Raw genomic sequence first — 24,782 nt, 5'->3', positions numbered from 1 at the left:
CTATTGTTTGCCTTTTCCGTTGTAACTATAACGCTCTGGCAGACTCGTATTGAAAAACCATCTTAGTGCCAATTATAGTTTATCTGGTTTGCCAAACTTTCTGGCTGTGCCTTTTTGCTCCTGCTCGCCCCAGTCCTCCTCCTCCTCCTCCTCCTCCTCTTCCTCCTCTCCTCCACACCACATGAAATGGCTGTCTGTGCCAGCCTAGCACTGAGCCTTCATTAGCTTTTACTACCCCACTTGAATGTGTTTAGTTCTGCTTCTTTTCTTTCACTCTCTGTATGTTTCACTCTGTGTGTGTGTGTGTGCTGGAGAGAGTCTCACCCTCATGTAAGTGTCTGTGTCTGCATATGTTTAATTACCAACTCCCACTCTCCCTTTAGAGTACCCCTCAATGCCATGCTACTATATCATTACACCATGGCGGCGATTTCAGTCACACAACCACCGACACGCACACACCTCCTGCAGACAGTGGGGGCACTGTGGAAAAGCTGCTCCTTCAAAAAGGACGGAGCAGAGATGCAGAAAACAAACGGAGGTCCGAATATGAAGAAAAAGAAACGTCGGTAAGTTGTACACAACACATCACAACGAATCTACAGCTACGTCTGGAGCTCAAACTGTTTGAACAAAACAAGACACTTATAAACACAAGGCCTCTGGCTTACGAGGCTCATATTTAGCCCTTCTGTAAACAGCAAAGCACAGAATGAATCAATTAAAAGGGCATTATGCTGGTTCCTGTTTATTTAAAACATGTTTACACTATATGGGCCCTCCCGCCTGTCTGCATGATTGCCTGGAACTTCATATCCCTCCTTCTCCACACGACAGGCTCAGTCATGGCCAAGGTATACCACACTCTCAATGTCTCTTCACACACATGCACACGGGGAGACAGGGCATAGATTACAAACATATTTGTAATGCTGAGAAGACGTCTGAGTAAATATTGATCTCTACTTCCTCTGTTTCTGCAAGAGATGATTAGAAAGAGTCAGATGGAGGAAGAATGTGAAGTCGGAGCTCATGAAGCTCAAAGAATACAAAAGAAAAAAGGAAAGCCTGGGTTGGCTGTAGTGTTAGAGTAATCACATTGCATAGAGGGTGAGCACAAAAGTCAGTAAATGTGCATTTCTGAAGAAAAAAGACGTCAGAACTGGTTTGTGACGCATCAGAAATGTCTAATACCTTTGACTTTCATCAATCAAGCAGTGAATGTCCATAAATGTCCATCAATGGTTTAATTTTTTTGAAGTATTTATTTTAGGGCTGTGAACGTTAACGAGTTAATGGACCCAAATCAAAAAAAATAATTAACGCATTAATATGTATTAAAGCAAATTAATCAAAGAAAGAGTTCTTCACTTTAACTCGGCGGTTCAGGCTTCCACGGCGTGCGTTAAAACATTTCGTTTGGTATTATCACGCTTATCCCCTGGTCAAGTATAAAAGAAATACATATTCAATCGTTTTCAGTGCTTTATTCTTGCTATTTTTGTGTTTTTTTTCACAAAAAGCAGATTACTTGATCCATGGTCCGGTGCCATATTGTACAAATAAATTTTACCTGGTAAAACATTGTGATTAATTGTGAGTAATCCTAACACAAAAGTGCGATTAATCCAATTTTTTTGTAATCGGTTGACAGCAAAAACAAATGTTCTAAATCTAGAGTTTCATGTCTGATTTTATATTGTGATTATTCGCAGACAGTAAGTGTTTGGCAAATACTGAGACTAGAAATAATTGCGATTAATCGTGATTAATTTTTTCTAGTTTGCGATTAATTAGTTAATTTTTTTACCGATTCCTGGCTCCAATTTATTTACTGATGGCTGCTCGACCGACCATGCTCTCTGCGTACTGGACATTGGCTAATCTGAAGGTCGCATGAAGGTTGGAGCTAAACAGCAATTGACTGTGTAGGAAGTCGGCGACCTCTTTGAACTTCAGCACCCGCTGACCCCGCCCCTATGTGGTCAACCCCTTGGTTTCTGAGTTCCTGTTGTTCCCAAACTCTTCCATTTTGTTCTAATAGAGTCGTTAATTGACTGGGGGAACATTGAGGACATTTCATGACTGGATTCATCCTATGAATTCACTGAGCTCCTGAGAGCAGAACATTCTTTCACAAATGTTTGCATACCTGAGTGCTGGATTTGATACACCTGTTACCAGGTCAAGTGATTAGAACACCTGATTCTCATCATTTGGATTGGTCAGCCAATACATTTGTTAATACAGTGTATATATTGTACATTTTTACATTATTGTGGCTGTAAACACTCTCATAATGATTGAACACACAAACATTTTTAAAGGACATTACACATTATTTAAAATGCATTTTGGCTTCATAATACTGTGTTAATTTAGGTTTTTAATACATGAAATGAGATGGTGTTTTTGACACAATTTCTAAGAGCATAACCATTGTTAAACGTCATTTCACAACCCTTTTTTCTGTTACCAGCATCCCTTATTAACATTATGAATAATTAAAAGTACACAAACTTTTTTGAGTCAAACAGAATGTTCACTTGAGTTTTTATCAGTCATAACAGACATAAATTTTAATTTTTCACTTTTTGACTTACTATTATACATTTTTCATTTTCTCTGGACACTCCATCCTGTCATACTCTAAAGTACAGACTATCCATGTTGTGTTGAGCATAATTGCCTGTGTGTGTGTTTTTGTTGGGCTCAGTGGTGAGTGTGGTGACATGTTCAGGGTGTATCCCAATTTTTTTCACAATGATGTCAGGCTTTTGCTTAGCATAATATAATTTTAGTTCAGCAGCAACTGACTGAAGCTTCTAAGAATTCCTTCTGCAACGTTCATAATTCGCATATTTTTATTATATTTAACTGTGAGCTGAGGCTGCTTTCTCTCTTCATCTACAGTAATTCTTATTTTTTAGTCAAACTTTTCCACAAGATGTCGAAAATATAAAAACTGCAACACCCAGTTCCCAAAGGAACGCGTGCCGGTTCATGTTTCAGACACTTTTTTCTCCAAACTAATCAGCACTATTTATCCCAGCAACAATAGCGCCCATCCTTTGGCCACCCAAGCAGAGCATACATGTGCACACACAGCAGCACAACATGATCGGGATTTCAGCCTTCTGTTCTTGGGTTTTGTTCTCCTTTCCTTTGTTGGTCTTACCTTCACAGGTCAGGAAGTGTGGACTGTCTGAGCCCACACAAGTGAATTCACACCTAAAAAAAAAAAAACAACTCAAGGATGACCAGGCATTGTAAAGATGTTTCCTTACAGCATTTTTAGCAACATATTCTGTTATTTGTTTGGTCTTCTTGAAGCATTTTTACATTTTCTGCCTTTATTGTCACATTATTTTATGAAATTGTGGTGAAATGTAAAATGTTTTTGTTCAGATGTTAATGGGACTGTGACTGTAAAGCGCTTTGGGTCTTCAAGGAAGGTAGTAAAGCTCTATACATAAGTATTTGTGTGTTTTTTGTTTGTTTTCCCTATATCTAAAGTGAAGATAATGTGGAAAAACACATCTATAATTATCACTTTTTATTACATTTTGTTTGCATAGTAAGCAAACAAACAGTTTTAAAATGTTGTAGAATTCTTTGTGGTTCGATTTAAGTTTAATTTTATGATAACTGTCTGTCTTCAGTGTAAGTGTCATACTGCTGTGTAGAGAACCTGAGTAGAACTTGGAGAGCCAAAAGATGAGAGATAAGGAGCCAAACAGAATATATATATATATATATATATATAAAAATGCAATTTTTATATTGAATGGCAACAAAAAGCAACTTTAAAAATCAGTTAAGACAAGGTTTGGAAATAGATCCAAACTTCATCAAATGAAGAACAAACAGGTGTAGAAACAATAACTATAAAAATGCAACACAAAAACTGCTGAGTAGATCTGAGTAGAACAGGACAATTTAACGGAACAGGAAGTAAATGTGCACAATAAATAAGACTATCGTATTCTTTAAAATGCGAAAGAAAATGGATCCTAAAGTCCCCGTCTGAAGAAAATCCTGTTGTTTTTTTTTTAGTTTTTAACATGTATTTGTGGCATATTTCTAATGAAAGAGAACAAATGCAATATGAAATAATTTCGTTTTTGGATTTCTGAGTATTTCTTCTTTTAAATCTGTCAGTGTGTCTAATTCAGGTGCTGGAAAAGAGTAGATGACATCTTCCCATTGACTGCAGTCAAATGAGCCGCCGTTCACATTTCTGTGGTCAAATCAGTGTCACTGGATTTCTTTGTATAATTTTCATACAATACTTATGGTAGCACGGCTGCAAAAAATACCAACAAGATTCAGTCCATGAAGATCTTCGCTTCCTCGTCTGAGCTGACATCCGGCTCAAAACGATTACGCTGGACATTACCAATGTTGCTTGACATTGACATAGGGGTGAAGATTTACGCTAGCGAGACACAGAGCTATCATAATCAGACAGGAGGGATCAGGGGCGGGGCTATTCAGCTCAGCTCCAAAAGCCACGCCCCCTCAGAGGAGATTTTGGAAACAGAGGCTTCAGATCAACATGAGAAATGTCTTTTTAAGACATTTAGGTTGTGGGATTTTGGTTAACAACTTCATAATCATAATTAAAACACTACAGGGAAGGGTTTTTTTTAATAAAAGAAAATTCTCATAGGTGGACTTTAATGAGTGTATTTAAAAATGTAAAAGTAGAAACATTAATTGATTATCCCTCTGAATTTATTGATGTAACACAACCTGTATCTCTGTCTATGGCCTCAAAAGTGTCAATATAGCTCATAGGGATGCAATACGCTCTTTAAAATAACCATAAGGATCACCGAACACTAACAACGAATAGAATAAATATATGAGACAAACCAAATCACCATAAAGCATAATGCCTAAACTGTTGTAGTGCGAGTCAACTGCTGGGTTAAGATCTGCAACTTCAAAAGAATGAGATATCAGATTGAGACATACCCCACAAACGAAAGGCTGTTGTGTGGCGAGCAAAGGAATTTACAGCATCTACCTTTCATCTACACAGGTGGGCCTGTGCTTACGTTTAAGTGTACCAGGAAAAAAATAAAAAAGGGGGTTTTACTCTGTTTGTGAGGTCCAAAATCTTAAAGCTTACTACATTTACTACATACTTGCACAGCCTGATTGTGTATTTTAGTTAGTTTTAGAGTTCTGAGTTAATGCTCTCTGTGAGTTTAGCGAATAGACTTTAATGTGTAGCCTAAAACAGTGCACAATTGTAATGTATGTTTGTGTGTGCACAGATGCAGAATTTTAGACAATAATTATTCAAGCAGCAATGACTTAATACTGTATACAGGCAGTTTAGTAACCCAGTTTATTCTTTTTCAATAGGAAGAAAACCTTCAAAACAACTTAAAAATTTAAGAAATTTGTTGGTCTAAAAATGCAATATTGTGCACTGATAATTATATTTTCAAAAACATACACACCTAATTGTTGTTACTTCTTTTTATATACATTATTTTCAGAATAATTTGAAGATAAAATGCTCTAAACAAATCTAGTATTTAATGCCAGTAATAGTTAGTTATAAAAAAGTAAAAAAAAACTATATTAAAATAACATTTTAATATAGTTTTAATATTAAAATGCTGCTTTATAAGAGAAAGATTTTTAAGAGATAGGTTTCTAGTTATCACCAGTCATTGTCATCGTCTTCTTTTTCCCATGATGCATCAGACAGTCTCAAAAAGACGCAGATCAGGACTACAAGTGGGCCACCCAAACACACCACACTGCGCCCGTGAAGCCCCAAATGCCCTGATCAAGCAACCGCAGAACTCCAAAGAAAGGAGCTTCACCTTAACAGCATGGCATCTTTCTAAGACATGAGTTTGAACCCAAACACCGTTGCAAAACATGCCACAGACACAGAGGCCCTCTGACGTCAACTCAAGATAACGCCAGGATTTTTCCTGCAAACAGTTTTTACTTTTGTATTTCAACTTGTACAACAAGAGTCTCAACTTACACTTACAGATGGGACAATGCAGCATGCTGAATGACGAGAAATGTCTCAGATTCTGCCAGATAAGTTTTCTTATGCAGGTGAGTTTGAGAGCTGACATCACTGTCTTTTAATTGCATAAAAGCATGTTCATAACCCTATTACTTATAGTGTAAGTTTGGAACAATGGAAAGATCGAACACATCCTGGAAAAACTGGAATTTCCTTTCAAAATAGTACAAATATGACTCACCTACCATATAATTTTGTTATGATTTCTCTAAAATCCATCAAAACAAACTTACATTTATAATTTATTGTATTTTTCATTTTTCATTTCCAGCCCTTTTCGAGTTATTTATGGCAATTTATTCAACATTTTGCTTCTCTTCATCCTTGATAAAAACTTCTCAACTCAAAAAATGATTTTCTTCTATGTTATCTACTAACTAATTTTGAGTATTGGTCCAATATATACTAATATATTAGTTATTTTTGGTTTCTTTCTGGCTTAAAAAATAACCAAATAATGATAAACCAAAAAAAGCGCTTTATTGCTGGGTTGAAATGCCAATTTTTTGAAGCAAATAAATAAAAACATTTGATTAAAATAATTAAAACAAAAATAAAATAAATTAATATTTTTAATGGTTATTTGTGAGTTTTGAGAGCACATTTAGTATGTTTGTTTACCAAACAACAGGAGTAATTTTACATTAATGTAAGTAAAATTAATGTAATGTGACTCAAGCAAAGAAAGACAGGCAAGGACCAGGTAAACACCTTTTCTTTCAATTTATTTTGTTAGTTAATCTTCTATAGCAGGTGAGGAAACATAATGGTCACTCATGGGTTTTACTGAGCATAGTTTTCAGAAGTCACAGTGTTTCAGACAAAATCAACAACATCTTAAAAAATAAAAATGAACGAGGGGAAGGCCGAGAGGCAACAGAAAGAAACACAAGGTGTAACAGTGACACATCAATGCACTCCACCTTCTCCTTCATGAACCTCCAAATGCCCTCTTTTCTCCACAAACACACACAAGCACACACACCAACACACACAACCACACACACATACAAAGGCCTCTGATCTAATGTGTCGCCCCCCCAAAACCGCATCCTAAAACCCAAAACAATAAACAGAACAAATAGATATTTATATATTTATATATATAATATATATTTACTCTTTAAAAATAGAACTTCAGTCTAAAAACTAACATCTGTACAAACTACAAAAATAAATTTTTTTAATATAAATAATTTATATGGCAGGACATTAACAGTTCTTGTGAATTAAACTACAAACAGGCGGACCCCCCCTTTTATAGACCCCTCCCTGCCCAGATACCTCTGTATCTAAAGTCACCTCCGCTGGCTTACTGCTGTTAGACTGGAAATACTGTGCCGCTTTTTTTAATCAGAAAAAGATAAGCTGCCACTTTAAACAATTTATATATACACACACACATATATATATGTATATATTATATATATATATATGTTTTATATATATATATAAAATACATATATATACATATAATATATAATATATATATATGTATAATATATATATGTTTTATATATACATATATATATATATATAATATACATATATATATAAAATACATATATATATATATATATATATATATATATATAATACATATATATACATATAATATATAATATATATATATATATATATATATATGCACAGTCACTTAAGGCGTGAGGAAGACTGAACCACTTCACACAGTTTAACAATTGCACAGATTCAAACAAACAGCCCTAAATCAGCCAGTAAAGAAAGAAAATGTAAATATAATCTACAATTTGAAAAAAAAAATCCCTTTGCTTTATATATTTCCCTTTTAAAGAATTCCAAGAGGGGGAGCAACACTTTTTTTGTAATCTAAAAGTGACACGAAGAAAAAAAAAATAAAATGACAAAAACAGCTGGAGGAAATCAAATATCATAGTCAATCTGAGCTAGTTATACCAAAATGATGGCTGAGGGATCACAATCGTATCAGGCAGGTGGTGACAATTGACAAAATATCGTCAAATTATGCCCCTTCGCAAACATTCAATCCCTCGATGAGACAAACACACATTTATAATCTAAATACATAATACTGAGCTCTATCTGCTATGAGAAGGGAAAAGCGTGAAGGCACGGTGGTTATGAAAACAAAATCTGTTGTGTAAATTCTCTTTTTTTGCTTACAGTGAACACTGAAGTGTACTCGTCCGACAAAGACTGCCAAGTAATTCACAGTGTAAAAACTGCGACCGGATGGAGGGAGGGAGAGGTACTGCACGTTTTCGGGCAAATTGCTTAAAATCATTTTTGAAGTGTAGCAGCAAAACAGAACATAACAAATACAAATCAAACACTGACCATGTATTTTCAATATCCTAATACCTTAATAACATCTTCTGTGAAAACATATAGCTCATTTCTTATTCTATACAGTGTGAGAGGAGGAAAAACAAAACTCCACCCCCTCCACGTGAAAATAATATTTTACATCTGAAATTTTAAACAAGAGTATACCAAAGTTATACAGTACTCTTTTAAATAGCTTCCCTCTTTTTTTTTAGTATTAAAATATATACTCATAGATTTATTTAATTCTTACAACAACTCAGTTTTCGTGTCCTTGTCGGGAATCCTCTCCGGTTTATGTGCAGTCAACATACATTTGAGAGGGGAGGACTTGATGTAACGTCGAGGTGAGACGCAGATAATTGAAGTGAGAAGGGCGTGGCGTGAGAGAGGGTCTAGCAATCTTTGGATGCCTGGATCCTCAGTCCACCTGCGCCAGAAACGAAACACAGAGATTAATATTCCAAAACGGCTCGTTTGATGTGATGTGTATGATATGGGAAGAGCCAAACTCGGCTTACCTTGTGTCTTGCAGAGTTGATGCTCTGACTGGCCCTGTGTAGCTTCCAAGTCCTGGAGCTCTACAGAGTCTCTCTTACACGAAGAAAAGTTTGTTTTGTCACAAGTCCTTTTAGTCGCCTCGAAAAAGTCCGACTCATTGTCCGTGTCAAAACCTTCGTGCATGTAGCCCTGGTATGCCGCTCCTGGCAAAGTCGGATGCACAGCCACCGTCACGGAGGCGGTGGCCGTAACCATAGTAACGGGCCCCCCGGTGGAGCCCTGCGATGCCGGCAGGGCAGAGTTGCTATGGCTTGGTGGCCCTTTAGTCCTGTTTGGCTGAGGCCCTCTGCTGCTCTGCAGCCTGGGGCCACTTTGACAAGTTCTCCCTGCAAACGGGGCTCTTTCGCTGGGCGAGTGCTGCTGAGCCTGCAGTCTCTGCTGGTTGTTCCGCTTGCTGCCGTCCCAGCATGTAAACTGAGAGCCGAGAGGCTGGGGATTGTTCAAGGGTTCACAGATTGGCTCGATTCTTCCACCAGTGGGGGCTTCTTTGAACGGCTTCACCACCTACGTCAAAAACAAAGATTTCTCGTTAAATCCAGAAAAAAAACAAAAACATTTTTTTAGAGCAGGGGTGTCAAATTCAATCGCACATGGGGCCAAAACACACAAAACACGGGCCGAACAGGATAAACATTTATTGAACACTCTAAAACTAAATTTTTAAAAACCTAAAACCATAACTTTTTTAACATAATTGTTAACTAGATATATAGTATTACCTGTGATAATGCTAGTGTGAATGCTGTAAGCTGAATTTGGCCGCTGAAGATGATAGCTGAAATCACTGAAGCTAATAGCTGAAAACTCAAAAGCTAATAGCCAGCTAAAATATTAGCTAAATGCCAAATTAGACTAAAAAACGTCAATAGCCAAAACGGCTAGCATGTAGCTGAAAAAAATAGCTAAACTTCAAAATAAAGCTGAAAAAAACTAAATTAGCAAAAACAGCTAGTATGTAGCTGAAATATAAACAAAACTCCAAAACAGCCTCAAAAACTAAAATAAAAGCCTAAATAAGCCAAAATTGCTAGCATGTAGGTGAAATATTAGCTAAACTCTTAAAAAATCTTCGTAAATGCCAAACTAATCCCAAAAGCTAGCACAATGACAATTTTTAAAACCTTAAAACCGTAACTTTTTAACGTAATTATGAATAAAAACAAGCAGGAATATTATTCTAGAATAAATCAACTAAAGCCTTGGATAACTTTCAATATTTTACCCTCCATAAAAATATTTTTGTTGAAATTATGCAAGTTAGAAATGAGATAACATCGGGCCATTAAAAACCAAAAAATATAAAATTACCCGGAGGGCCGGATCCGGCCCCCGGGCCTTGACTTTGACACGTGTTTTAGAGAGTCGACTGAATATTTGCGCGCAGCTCACCGTGAGTTTAGGAAAGCTGGGGTTCTTGCTGGCTTCCAGCAGGATGTGAGAGGTTGAGGGTGGGCTGCCGGGGTGGGATGTCGTACAAGTGCTGCGATCGCAGTACTTGTAGTCGTCCTCTCCAATTCCAGAGGTGGTGGTTATCTCAGAATAGTACTCGGAGTCCGACGACTCGGAAAACGCTTGCTGACGAGCTGACCGTGAGTTGTGGTGGCCTGTGTAGTAGCCGTGATGGGTCATCGGTGGAGGCAGCGGGGGCTCGGGGGAAGGGGCTGGCAGGCAGCTGGCGTTGTCAACGGGGGTGACTTCAGCTGGAGGCCCCATCATGGAGAGGAGCACCGGGAGGAGAACCAGGCCATTCAGCATCCCCAGAACAGTCAGGATGGCCAAAACAGCAAAAAAATATCTGGAGGATGAAGAGAAAACATCAATTAAAAATTGTGTTGGTAAAAAACAAAAGCAAAGGAAGCAAATTATTTACTCTATAACCAGAATAAGATTCACCAATGGTGGATAGAGTGTGATTGGAACAATATTAATACACTACAGGACCAAATTTCTGTAAGAAAAAAAATCTTTAAAATCACAGAACATTTTTGATCTATTTTAAACGCATTTCCAGTGCTCTTTTAATCAAGATTGTGTTGTTTTTAGTCAACATTTAAAAAAACTAAAGTATCTTTCTAGGACATAGTTTCTGCAGAGCGGCAGTAGTTCATCAGAAATTCACCTCGGAGTTGTGGTGCAGGTGTGGAGTTAGCCCGCCCCCTTCCCCATCGTCCATCTATTTATAGGATATCCTGCTAGCTTACAGCCCCTCACAACCCCAACCTAACAACAAAACTGGTGAGCAGAATCAGAGCTCTCCAGCTGTACAGTTTGGAGCCAGATGCCAGCTCAGACAAGGAAAACAAAGATGTACATGGATCTACAAGTGGGTCCTTGTGGCTCCGCCCAGCGTATTTACTACATCACAAATACAATCATTTTCAAATACCCTTATTTTTGTCTCCTGATTCACAAAGATGTGACTAAAGAAGAACTTAGAAAAGCTTCATTTTCTTTACACATGTCCTTCATCATCAGAAAAATGCCACAAAAACATGTTAAAAGTGTTTTTTCGAAATCCAGTTCTCTTGAAAACCAGAATCCTGAGATAACCTGACCTCGCCAGATGACTGAGAATCCACAGACACTAAATTAGAGAGAACCTTGAAACGCGTTCACTGAACCATTCATTTGACCTTGTTTTTTCTTTCACGTGTTTACATTCTAAACGGTTCCAATGTGAGCTACGCAAAAAAGTATGAAACATTTGACAATGATTATCCCTTTATTAATCAAATCTCTCCTGTTTTTCTTTTTGTGCAACCACAAAAGTGCATGGTTTAGAGATCACACACATAGTTGGCACACAAGACCAGAGAAGCTCAGGGGAAGAAGTCAGGGAAAGCCCAGTGTTTGTGTATCAAAGGCAGGGGGGCGGAGCCAATCAGACCAAGTAAAACATGTTTAGGTGCCTCCAGTGCTGCTGCTGCTGCTGAAAGACTTTCTCTCACTCATATTTAAATGTGTGTGTTTTTTTTTCTTCAGGGGGTGGTGGTGGTGCAGAGATCTTGTTGGAGTTCTGAGGAGGCCAGGGGCGGAGGCAGGCCACAAGAAAGAGCTCAAGAAAATTAGAGAGGACGCCACTTAAACACTAACAGAAAGCAGAAAGTGAGAGACAGTGTCATGCAAACCAACACCCTGACTTAAGGAGGTAAAAAAAAGAGGAAGGAAGAGAAGGATGATGTTAACATCTGCAAGGACAAGAAAAAATGGCTATAGCTATTGTCAAAAGTCTCTTTAGGGAAAAGTTCTGAGCTCATGTGGTTTAGGTAATCTTCGCCTCTTATGCTACGTTCAAACCGGACTCAAAGACAGCCGCTCAAGCAACCACTTTCAATGAAAAATCTATGAAAATGTACGTATATACAAATTTTTGCTTCCGTATTAAAAAATTCTTGTGTTCATGCGTCACTATGCAAGTTTTTAAGTCTGTGCCGCAACATCAAAAATTTAACTAGTTACACTTTGACCAATTAGGGACTCAAATTTAGTATTGATGTATGGTAGGGCTGCCATAAACGGTTAATTTAATAGTCAAATAATCACAGATTATTTTTTGATTAATCGATTCAATTCGTAAACTGGATGTAAAACGCACATCTTTACCATCATTAGCTTTAAACTTGAAGTGTTTAAACTATATGCTAACTAAAAATAAAGACAAATAGATTAATGAGATAACCTGTGATAATGCTAGTGTGAATGCTGTAAGCTGAATGTGGCTGCTGAGGATGCGGAAACTGATAGCTAGCTAAAAATGCTGAAGCTGTTAGCTGAAAATGCGGAAGCCGAAAGCTTGCTAAAATATACTACCTAAATGCCAAATTAGCCACAAAAAACTGGAAAAGTGTTTAATTTTGCCAAAACAGCTAGCACATTGTTAAAATATTATCTAAAGTCCAAATTAACCTAAATAACTCGGAAAACGTCTAAATTAGCCTAAACAGCTAGCATAGTGCTGAAATATTAACTAAACTCAAAATAATCCTAAAAAAAACTGCAAAAAAATCTAATTCTGCCAAAACAGCTAGAATAATACTAAAATATTAGCTAAACTTTGAATTAGCCTAAAAAACTGGAAACATTTCTAATTTTGCTAATATTTTAGCATTTTGTGTGAATTAGCCAAAAAAAACAGCTAGCATGTTTCTAAAATAAAAGCTAAATTCCAAATTGCCCTAAAAAAAACAGTAGTTGATGAACATTTTAAAGTGTGGATTCACTCTGAAGCACAGATGTTTACATTTAAATGTAAGTAATGACTTTTTGTTGTGGGCTGCACGGTGGCGCAAGTGGTTAGCGCTCTTGCCTCACAGCGAGAAGGCCCCGGTTCGAATCCCGGCTGGGACCTTTCTGTGTGGAGTTTGCATGTTCTCCCCGTGCATGCGTGGGTTTTCACCGGGGACTCCGGCTTCCTCCCACCGTCCAAAAACATGCTTCATAGGTTAATTGGTGACTCTAAATTGTCCCTAGGTGTGAATGTGAGAGTGGATGTGTGTGTGATTGAGGCCCTGCGACGGACTGGCAACCTGTCCAGGGTGTACCCCGCCTTCGCCCTTCAGTAGCCGGGATAGGCTCCGGCACCCCGCGACCCCGAAAGGGAAGAAGCGGTCAAGAAGATGGATGGATGGATGGACTTTTTGTTGTAGAATGACCGTTTTAAAGATATAAAACTGCTGTTGTTCTGTATATTAAACCTCTGAAAGCTCCGCGCTAACGCTAGCAGACTGGCAATTTTTGGTGACGTCATCCAATGAAAGTGACGTCTAAATTATGAGACGCTATTTTTTCATAGCCCTCCATTTGGAGGGCCAAATGAAGGGGAAGGGAGAAGGGAAGAACTCCGATTGGGCCCAAATCTTTCATGTATCAGAATAGAGTTGTTAAAGAAAAATCCTTAAGAAAGATTTGCACCAAGCCTCCTCCAACTGTGAACATATACTAGTATTGAGTGTGTATTAGTATGTATATTAGTAGATTTGAACCTTTTCTACTCCAGAAACTACCTCTGAATTTCTTTCTAAAGTGACGGAAATAAGAGTGTGGAAGACAGACTCTACGGTGGGACCTCCGACAGCATCTCCCTGACAAGAATTCTTGTGTTTATTTAAACTTTAAACTTTTCCAGTCGTTGTCAGGCCTGGGGAGTCGTGTGTGTATACGTGTCTGTAAGTGTTTACATGCCTGCATATATATACTGTATATAAATGTATGTGCATTTCTTGCTGTACGTGTGTATCTGTGGGTATGAGCACGGACATTTATGTGTGTGTGAGAGCTCTCTGAGCTGCGTTGAATGCTGTTTATTCAGTGCATTACAAGGCCAGGAGATGTTTACAGCAGAGTATTTATGCTGCTCCCTTGCTAGCCAGCTTCGACTCACCCTATTTACTCAACCACAGCGAGAGTTATGGCTAAACAAGACCTCCAACAGAGACTCGACCCTCCATCTCAACCCATCTTCTGAAATCCATGTTTTCGCAAAAGTGAGAACCGACTGGCCGAAATTTGGATTTTGAAACTTCTCATTATTAATTTTCAATCCAATTCTGAACCACCCACAAAGATTCTGCATGGCAGCCACCTTCTGAACATCTCCCCTCCTTGCTCTGCTTCTGTTTCTCTCCCTGCAGAAACTCTGTGCTTTTTTATGTCACGGAGGCCTGCTCGAGTCTGTGAGCTCAAGGCTGTGGTTTGGGCCTAGACCGCTTTAAGCTGAAAAACATGGAACTATTTGACTTTTTTTTTCCACTCTGGCCATGAAGCAGCGGTCAGGAACATACACATGGCAGCGCACATGGATGGGTTGCAGACACGCACAAAAACATAAAGGAGCAGAGGGGGGTGAATCCTGGCTGTTGGTGGGCCTGACTGCCTGACCAGTTCAAATTTAGCTTTTTATATGGCAAAGGGATGATAGGAATTTTTACAGATTCCTTTGTGTGTGTGCTTAAAACTTGACAGAGAGAAAGAGAGACACCACCCTGTGGGTAGCAGAAGACTTCCATGTTTACAAGCAGCTGCTGCACACTCCTGATGTTCCTCGTGTTTGTTCCACTCTCAGGTTGGAGATCTGTGTGTTTATGGAGTGACACAACCAGATGCACGTCTAAATCGGGTCATCATTTTGTGCATTTAGGGGCTGCAACTTTTGTTGTCGTGTGCAAAAGGACAAAAGCTTTGAAACGTATCAGTGGAGCTTCATTGTTTGTGTTCTTTGATTTACTGTAACTTTTGACATTACTGCTTTTTTAGGTATAGAGAAAAATATGCCCCATTGCAAATGAACGAGAAAGTCTTCAAATTTTAAAATTAAGTAGATAAGCAACAAGCTTTTAAACATATTCATGAGCTATCTTTTATGGTAATTTTCAAAAAATTCGGAGTTAACCAAATATTTTTAACATTTTTGGTTCATTTGTTATCTTTTGAGGTTTTTATAGGATCATTTAGAGTTTAGCTTCTATTTTAACAACATGCTAACAATTTAAGCTAATTTGTTATCTACTAAAGTTTTTATAGGCAAATTTTGAGTTTAGGTTATATTTTAGCAACATGCTAACGTTTTTAGCTAAGTTGTTATCTACTAAGGTTTTTATAGACAAATTTAGAGTTTAGGTTATATTTTAGCAACATGCTAACGTTTTTAGCTAAGTTGTTATCTACTGAGGTTTTTATAGGCTAATTTACAGTTTAGCTTGTATTTTAGCAACATGCTAACATTTTTGACTAATTTAGTTTACTAAGGAATGTTAGGCTATTTTGATGTTTAGCTAGTATTTAAGCAACATGCTAGCTTTTTAGGCTAATTTGTTATCTACTGAGGTTTTTATACTAATTAGAGTTTAGCTTGTATTTTAGCAACAGGCTAACATTTTGACTAGTTTAGTTTACTGAAGAATTTTAGGACTTTGGAGTTTAGCTAGTATTTATACAACAAGCTAGGTTTTTTGCTAATTTGGCATCTGCTAAGTTTTTTTGGGCTAATTTGGAGTTTAGCTCATATAAAAGCAACACACTAAATATTTTTAGAAATTTTTTTGTATATTAAAGATTTTAAGCAATTTTACTACACATTTTTTTTTTTTTAAATTTAGGTCAACTTTAGCGCTCTTTCATAGTACTTTAACGGAATTTCAAGTCTTTTATCAAAATTAACATTTTGCTAATAGCTTTTGCATTTTCAGCAAATGCCTTCAGCAATTCAATCAAATTGCGTCACCATTTTCAGCAAAAAGCTTCAGCATCTTCAGCGAGTATCTGCTTTTCTCCTTTAGAATCTGTTAGAATTATGTTGATCGTATTAATGATTGAAAAGCTACAGTATGCTAACGATTTTGTGTTTAAGCGTCACCGGCGACGCCTCAGATGTTAAAGGGTTAAACATTCACTCACACACACAAGCAGACGTGATGTCTCACCTCATGATGAAGTCAAACTCCGACCCCGCCAGCATGAGAACTCCCAGCAGAGTGGAGATGGCGCCGTCAACCACCGGGGCAAACATGTGCTCCAGCGCCACAGCTGAGCGCTTGTTCCTGTCGCCAATCGCGGCCAGGAAGCCCTGCGATAAAGCGGAACATGGGAAAGACAAATGAGTTGAACCCAAAATACAAAATTGCTCTGAGGCAAACTTCCAAATTGATACATTTGGTTTTTATTAGAAGTTACTAGGCTTCCCCAGATGAAAGTAAATGATGCTGGGGATGAGGTTCACCAGAATGGAGAAGAACGCCAAGAAAGATCTAAATAATAAAATGTTTTACCTTTCTTTTAATCGAAACTACTCTTTGATTTAACCTCGAGTTGAAGGCCAAAGTAGATGTTTGAGCACATTTTTTTCATTTATTCTCATAAATGAAAACCATCTAGACTCTTTTTGCTTTTTTTCCTAACAGTTGGTCCATGTTTACAATTGCTTAATTATAAATCTATTGACTTACCAGTGCGATGTGAACAGTAAACTCCACTCCAATGCCAACTGAGCTGATCAAGATTACCACAGGGATGGCACTGAGCTTAATCCCGATCAGGCCCATCATCCCAAACAGTTCCACTGTCATCATGGCCAAGATAAACACCTGCAATGGACACAAGGAGAACATAGTAAAAAAAAGTATGATAAGATAACAGCAAAACCCTGTTAGTAAGTAATTTGTGGGGACTTGAGTCCTATTGTCTTCCCAGACTACACAATCGGTGACCGTGCCTCACAATCCTTAACTTTAGAGGATCGACTTTCTGACCTCCAGGCTAATACCTCCTCTTGGTTTTCCCTCCCCCTTTTCACAATGTCCCTGAGTAAGCTGGAATGACTGAAAATGCTCAAAACATTTTATCTCTCCCCTAAAACTTTATTTTTTGGGGGAGGAAATGTCTTGATTAAAATGTTTCTAATTGTTTTTAACCTTCAAAGTTGGGTGTTACCACTAATTGGAAATAGGAACAACCTGTCTTAGAAAACAAAGAGAAAAAAAATGGGAGCTTTTGATCCCAGCAGGGACTTTGATATTTAAGACGATAAAATTTCAAAAGATAAAAGGTGTTGCTGCGTAACCACATACAGGTGGTCTGAACCGGTTGCAGTTTGTTGTGTTGCAGGTTTTCAGTTGGAAAAATGTGTGTTTGTGGGTGCTTTCCCACTGTCGTTCTCACACAAACATCCCTGATGGATGGGTCGGACAAACCGAGTGTTGAACAGATCCGATCTGCTCTCATATTTTTTCCCTCTCCTTCAGACAATGGCCGTGAGGGAGCAGGACATGGAGGCTTCACCGAGGCAAAGCCTGTCCTGCTCCTTTGCATCTTCTTTTCTAAAGCTGGTCGAGTCTGAATTTGTATAACAATGCTCCTCTATGTGTGTGTGTGTGTGTGTGTGTGTGTGTACGTGTGCTTGTGCATGTAGTGACCCTTCACAGAGCAAAGAGGCCCCAATACAGCATTTATCGTAGGGCTGGGTATCGATTATAATTTAAAGAAACAATTTGATTTGATTCACAAGAGCCTGAATTGATTTGATTCAAATGTTTTTTCGATTTTTTTTATTCTTCAATTCAATTCAATTTTGAGTTTGCACATTTATATTAATTCGATACAGTTAAGATACTGTAAAATGTATTAGTGAAATATTGAGATTGTTAATATCATACATTGTTACATGGATTCTCCAAAGGTGAAGCTCTAACAAAAATGTTCAGATTATTAACATCGTTGACAGTACTGCTTCTCCTGGAGGCGTTTCAGTTTGGCCACTAGGGGGCGATCGCGCTATTGCGTTACACTTTTTTCCAGAAGAAGAAGATAGTATGAGGAAAAAAACGATGTTTTAGACCACAAATGGTTAGTTTAATGAATATCTTCCTGAAAAGAAATTGGAAACTTATTGCATGTGAGTTTATAAAGATATTAATTTAGTCAGGAGTATATGTTTAGGTCGACTAGCGTTAGCATTAGCCGTCCTATGGGAAATTCTATTAAGCTTTAGCATCAAGCTAGCGGACTTTAGCTTATGTGCTAAATCGATCTATATTTTTTAATGAATCATTTAATGATTTATTAACCATAAATCGATTCAAATCGATTAATCAATTTTACACAACTATTTCATGGGTCTTGAAAGTGTGAAAAAAAAAACAGAAAGTGGAGATAGGAGTAAGAAAAAAATGTCACAATAACCTAAATGTAGGAAAAGTGGGTAAACAAGGGGACAAATAAGACAAGCTGAACTTACGATGAGGCCGGCGGTCCAGGGGTTGAGCAGGAGAATCGCACAAACCAGGAAGGTGCAGGCCAGCACCACGCTGATGGACAGCAGGAACCAGTGTCTGAGACCAATGTACTGCTCCCAGAACAGGAAGGGGTACCCGTTAGGGTAGTTGAACACCCCTTTACGACTAAACTCGTCGCAAATGGCCCGCACGCTCTCAATGGCTTCCACAAAGTCGCTGGCCTGGCGAAGGCCGTTCAGGTAAAAAGGGAACTGAGCAAACTCCAGGGGTTCTGCAGCTGGAACTACAAACAGGAATGAGAAGTTTAACTATTTTGATAAAAAGAAAAAAACATTTTTAACAGTAGAAACACTTACTGCGCAGATTTTCCCCTGTGGTGTCGTACTTGTCGTGGATCCATTCCCTCGGGTGAGGGTAGAAGTTGGCCTGAGAGGCGGCGTAGCCCAGAGGATCGTTGCTGACCCATACGGTCAGGTAAATGTAAAAAACCTCTGGTGGGATCAAACCATCTGCGTCCAATAGCTGACGGGAGGTCAACTGCAGAAGAACCAAAATTGATTTTGTGATATTTTAAACTTTCAAAGCTGAATCTATACAATCATAAACATACCTGGCTGTAGTTGAAAGGATCTTTCTTGGAGCCCGTCTGTATGAGAAGCTTGTATGCCAAAGCTCCATCCTCTGTGCCGTTCCTATAGTTGTCAGCAGTAATCCTGCCTGCCTGCCAGTCAGCATCAAATGCAGCTTGAAGGCCTAGGTGTCACAAAAAGATTTTCTTATTTATTTAAGCCTTAACATTTATAACTCTAAGTGTCCCTGCTTGTCTGACTATGTGACCAGCAAGGGTAAAAAATATTTTAAGCATGTATTCTCTTCTTTGTTGGTTTCCGGCTAGCAATTACTTCCTCTTGGCTGGACTGTTGACACATTCTAACCTCAGGACACACACACACACACACAGAAAGATAACCTATGACATCTACTATGCCACCCCCTCAGGCTTAGGTGGAGGGGGGTAAAACAGAGCAACTGAACTTTCACTCACCCTTAACACCCGCTGCTCACTTCTATGCTAAGCAAGGATCGCACCTGAACAAACTAGCTGTGTCCCGCTAACCCTTTTCCATCATCATTAAGGGATCAAGTCTGAAGAGCGTACAGACTTCTAACCTGAGGTATTATTCAGCATGCGCCTTAACGTCTCGGTTACCTTTGAGCCAGTCTTGGAAGTAGTGCAGCCACATGCGGGGTAGTTTGTTGTCGTTGTCTCTGACCACATTTCGTACAGAGTTGAAGGCGTTGTGTAACTGAATGAGGAGCCTCTGAGATCGGGCGTAATCGAATCCATCCATGGTTACCAAGTACATGTTGTAGAAGGAGAAATACTTGAACTGGGCTTCAATGAAATCGTACTCCTTGGTGTCGCGTGGCACGATGTCGGTCAGGTAAAGGCCGTCGTGCACCATGGTGGTCCCGTACAGGCTGAGGCCCAGGAGTCCCAGGAAGAAAACAACCACGATGGCTTTGCTCTTTGGCTGGAGGAGCAGGGGGGCATACTTGTCCCTGGCAAAACTGGAGAGGTTCCAATGCAGGAAAGGGAAGGGGACACACCTCTTCCCTGATTTAGAGTCTTCCACCTGGGCTAAGAGGTCTCGAGTGGAGCTAGAGGTTGGAGTGAAGAGTTGGGAGCCGTAGGGATCTGGTACAGAGGTGGTGGACGGGGATGGAGATATGGCTAAAAGGAGTAAAAGAGAATTATAATTTATACTATTAACTAGTGCTGCCACAAACGATTATTTTATTAGTCGACTAATCACAGATTATTTCTTCCAATTAGTCAACTAATCGGGTCATGTAAAACTAGATGTAAAGCACACATCTTAACTATCATTAGCTTTAAACAAACTAAAAACTAGATATATAGCATTGCCTGTTGTAATTCAAGTGTGAATGCTTTAAGCTGAATTTGGCTGCTGAAAATCCTAGTGCTGATGGATGAAGATGCTGAAATTGATAGCAAAAATCACTGAAGTTGATAGCTGAAAACGCTGAATCTGACAGCCGGCTAAAATACTATCAGCTACATGCTACTGATAGCATGTAGCTGAAATATTAGCAAACCTCTAAAAAACCTTAATAAATGCCAATATAGTCCAAAAGCTAGCATATGCCATTAAAACTTTCAACTTTACTACACTCTGACTCCATATAATATAAAGTAATGACTAATTAACACTTAAATTAATCGTTGACTATTTAAATAGTCGATTAGTCGACTAATCATGGCAGCTCTACTATTAACGAGGTAAAATGTTTATTTTCATACCTTGAGCCTGTGAGCTGGGGCAGACGATGATGGACGTAGGGCTGGTGGAGATTTGCGAGGTAGGCGGTAAGATTGTAACGATATGCTGGCCGGCTGCGTCACACTGAGTAAAAGCTTGCACCGTTGTGGTGATCTGGGTGCTGGTGGTGATCGTGGACCCCGCTGCGTACTGGTGCGCCGTGCCCGTCGTGGCGGCGTAAGGCTGCTCCCCGGAATCGGACAACTCTTGAGGCGCTAGGTGGATGACGCGATCGGAGCAGGGGCTGTACAGGCAGCAGAGGATATCCAAGCGCTTGTCCTCGCGCCGGTGGAGGTCCAAACTTAGGATTGCGGGGAATATAAGCAGCACCATGGCAAAGTTGAACACAACCACAATGGCTGCCTGGGGAAAGAAAATCAGGGAAAATGAGAAGAGAATGAGACTTGAGTATGTAAGGTTACAGCCAACCTCCAACCTCTGATGGGGAAAGTCTGGACTTTCTTTAGGGTCTGGGACCACAGCCCAGTAAGTAAAGAAAAGCCTCGCTCTAAATCAACAGCATGGAATACTAAGAGAGCTCGGATATTGTTCGAGCACTTTTCACCGGTACCTCCACTGTCCTCCCCCACTCACCTTAGCACCCGAAACTGACGTGGTACTTTGTGCTTTTCGGCGCACACATGTGTGTTTATGCGTGTGCTTGTGTCAGACCACCCAGCGTTAGTCACAGATCAGAGAAAACCGCCGTGACAGGCCAGTGATATACTGATCCACTCCTCCCTCCTTCTCATTCTCTCTCTGTCTGTCTCTCTAAGTCTGTTCATCACTCTCCTTGCTCTGAATTTCCCCACTACACACAAACACACTTTCAAAGAAATACACTCTTAAAAAAAAAGTGTTGCCCCTGTAGGTGCAGTGGCAATAAAACTAGGAACAAAGCAAGGCTTTACTTTTCGGAATAAATGTCACCTCTTTTAAATTATCTCCTTCATTTTCAAAGAGGCCTGGGGGCTCATGGTGTGCGATTGTGTGCTTGTCGTGTTGCAAGGGTGTGAGCACGAAACGTACCTGCAACGAGAAAGCCCGCAAGGCAGGAATGGGTACAAGGGCAGCCATGAAGAAGGCGATCATGTTGTTGATGGAGGTCAAAGCCACGCTGGTGCCGGTGCGACGCAAACAGTCTCCCGTCCTCTCCTTTTACAACATGAAAAGACAGATAAGAGTTAGAGGGCAGGAGAGCAGCTTAGAAGATAAAACAAAAGCGTTTTAAAAGTACCTTGAAGGGAATGTTGCCTCCACTCTCTGTGAAAGAGTGAGCCAGCAGAAACATGTCATCCACACCAATCCCTAGTGCAAGGAAGGGAAGCACCTGGGATGGGAAACACATCAGTGGAAAGCAAAAGGTCAGATTCTGCATTTGAAGATCAAAATCTGGCCTTTAAATCAAAAGAATATTAGCCATATAACGCTTCCTCTGAGTTGTACCTGTGTGGTTGCAGCATTGAAAGAGAGGCCGAGGAGGGAGCAGAGACCCAATCCGGCCGCCACCGAAAGGGCCACCAGCAACACTCCGGCTAATCCAACGGCTCCCTGAGACTTTGAACAATCCCACCTCAGCATGGTCACGCAGGCGTAGGCCAGCTGGAAAAAGGAGAAATCCACTTAAAACATTGAATCAATGAAAAGAGAGTCTGAAATGTGAGACTCACCATAAGCAGGTATCCACCAGCCACTCTGATGACGCTGACGTCAGAGAAGGATTTCATGATGTCGTTGAGGGTGGTGGTAGAAAAAGCGTGGATGGACTGACTGGAATTAGCTGGAATACTCTGGTGTACCTCCTACAGAGATAAAAAAAGAAAACATGTCAACTTAAAAGCTCACAAAAGTCATCTCGCCGCCTAAAAACATTCCACTATCTGAAGTGAAAAGGCTCCTTTCTCTGAGGAGAAAAGTGAGTATGATTGTGCGATGGTGTTTTTACATGTGGCAGCGCGTGTGTGTGTATGACAACTAGGAGTAATGAGCACAGATGCCAGAGGTTGTGAGGTCAAAGGTGAAAGGGATGGGATCACATGCGGCTACTCTCTGCCACTCTGGACCACGAATGAACTAAAGTTTCTCAAAAAGTTTACCTGTGAGCCGCCAGTCGTCGTCTCAAATTTGTTACTTTTTATATATTTTTTTTTTTATTTGTCAGGAGGACGTCTTACGTCTCCGTTTGTTACCCCTCCTCCCTACCAAAGCCCCTCCCTTTATTCCCTGTTCCCTCACTGTGGTGGGTGTCAGCTATCACAGCAACAGCTTGTTCCTATAACTAGGGCTCTGACAGAGAGAGATGATTGCCCTACCACACACACACATGCAAACCTGGCGCCCTGGTCTGCCCTGCGATACACTTTACGAGGGAGCTGAAGACTGATGGAATTCAGACACTGCAGATTAACTCCTAGTGTGTGCCAAAGCAGAACAAGGCTGCATAGGGAGAAGGAAATGCCTGCTCCTGAAAACATCTTTATATCTGCCCCAGTTTTCCTCCAAGCATTTAAGTGCACACGGGTGGGTTCGCACCTCCACAAACTTCCTCTGCCAGGACTCGAGGATGGCGGTCGCCTTCTCCTCGTTCCAATTGATGTCATGGATCTCGTAATCGTCTTTAAAGTGCTCATACAGCTGCTTGGGACTCATCAGCAGGAACATCGTCTGGAGAGCCTCCGCACTGGAAAACACAGGAAAAAGCTTGGGCCAAATCACAGATGTCCAGGCCCCCCCACCACTGCAAACATGACTTATTGAATGTTGAGATGAGCTGAAACCCCAACTGGATTATCTATCACATTACTAGCACGTTAAAAGTCCTCCATGTTGGCTCTAAACTATATTGACACATGCCTTTATTTGAGTGTATAAAAGCAGGTGCTGTGTCTTCTAGGATTTATCCGCCTGTCTGCTTGTCTGTTTGCCAATTCAAACAACTAAGAGCAGGTGTTATGCAGTCTGTCTGCAGATCTCTAGGCTGCGATCCCAGATATCCGTAGTTCTTTTCTCAGCACCAATCCGACAAGCAGCAGTATTGCTCAAAATTGGAAAACAATGATGATAAATCGATCTTAGAGTTATTGGGACGTATGCAGATGGAGCTGGAATCCTATTATAATCAAGGCTCAGCAGAGCTTGAATATTGACATTAAATAATGTTGATAATTCAAATAAGTCAGATAATCATCTAGGTAAAAGCTAGCTTCAGATCTATGCAAATGAAAGTGTTTTATTCCTCTTTATTGCTGCGTATTGAAAAATTGCCTTTCAAAGACAGAGTTTGCTATCAAATCTCCAAGTGAGACAAAAAAAAAAAAAAACATTTGCGCAGTGAAGAGAATTTGACGCTTCAGTGATAGGTTTGTTTTCTCATGAATTCACACACACCTCAGCAGAGTACCCTGGCTGCTTTTGACCTGCCCTCCCAGGATGAGCTCCTCCTGCCAGTGCATGAACTTCTGGCTGAAACCATGGCAACCGCCCTGAAGACGCCCAGCAATGTCAGGACTCTGAATAGATGAGCAGAAGAGGAGGTGACCGGATAGCAGACAAAAATGCTAGATGTTTTTCAAGTAGAGTGCCACGCTACATCTACCACATCATCTGGAATGCAACGGTTAGAGTCGAATCGATTTAGTTTACCTCTCCTTGTTCCTTGTTGGGAGCGCTGAGTGGGCAGTCCAAGTCTGAAGGGTTGAGGCATGGTCTGTTCATGTAGGCATGTCCCACCTGAGGAATTAAAAAAGTGTTAGCATCAGTTTA

At 39.8% G+C, this 24,782-nt stretch overlaps 1 protein-coding gene across 1 annotated transcript in view; it reads right to left on the bottom strand.

Annotated features, from left to right (window-relative positions):
- Positions 1-7,684: 7,684 nt before the first annotated feature.
- ptch2 (patched 2) overlaps positions 7,685-24,782 on the bottom strand; it is a 31,725-nt gene continuing 14,627 nt past the window's right edge. Inside the window, exons 7-23 of the mRNA XM_024274161.2 lie at positions 24,663-24,749; positions 24,408-24,529; positions 23,553-23,700; positions 22,691-22,822; positions 22,467-22,622; positions 22,258-22,350; positions 22,050-22,175; positions 21,002-21,383; positions 19,886-20,410; positions 19,286-19,428; positions 19,032-19,212; positions 18,678-18,958; positions 16,891-17,028; positions 16,369-16,511; positions 10,340-10,745; positions 8,911-9,454; positions 7,685-8,819 (exon numbers count right to left, since the gene is read on the bottom strand). Coding sequence (XP_024129929.1) covers positions 8,785-8,819; positions 8,911-9,454; positions 10,340-10,745; positions 16,369-16,511; positions 16,891-17,028; positions 18,678-18,958; positions 19,032-19,212; positions 19,286-19,428; positions 19,886-20,410; positions 21,002-21,383; positions 22,050-22,175; positions 22,258-22,350; positions 22,467-22,622; positions 22,691-22,822; positions 23,553-23,700; positions 24,408-24,529; positions 24,663-24,749 — 3,642 coding nt within the window. The 3' untranslated portion in view covers positions 7,685-8,784. The remainder of the gene's footprint in view (positions 8,820-8,910; positions 9,455-10,339; positions 10,746-16,368; positions 16,512-16,890; positions 17,029-18,677; positions 18,959-19,031; positions 19,213-19,285; positions 19,429-19,885; positions 20,411-21,001; positions 21,384-22,049; positions 22,176-22,257; positions 22,351-22,466; positions 22,623-22,690; positions 22,823-23,552; positions 23,701-24,407; positions 24,530-24,662; positions 24,750-24,782) is intronic.

Source organism: Oryzias melastigma, linkage group LG17, assembly GCF_002922805.2.
Source record: "Oryzias melastigma strain HK-1 linkage group LG17, ASM292280v2, whole genome shotgun sequence".
NCBI classification, from domain to species: Eukaryota; Metazoa; Chordata; class Actinopteri; order Beloniformes; family Adrianichthyidae; genus Oryzias; species Oryzias melastigma.
This window is presented reverse-complemented; position numbering and strand designations above follow the sequence as displayed.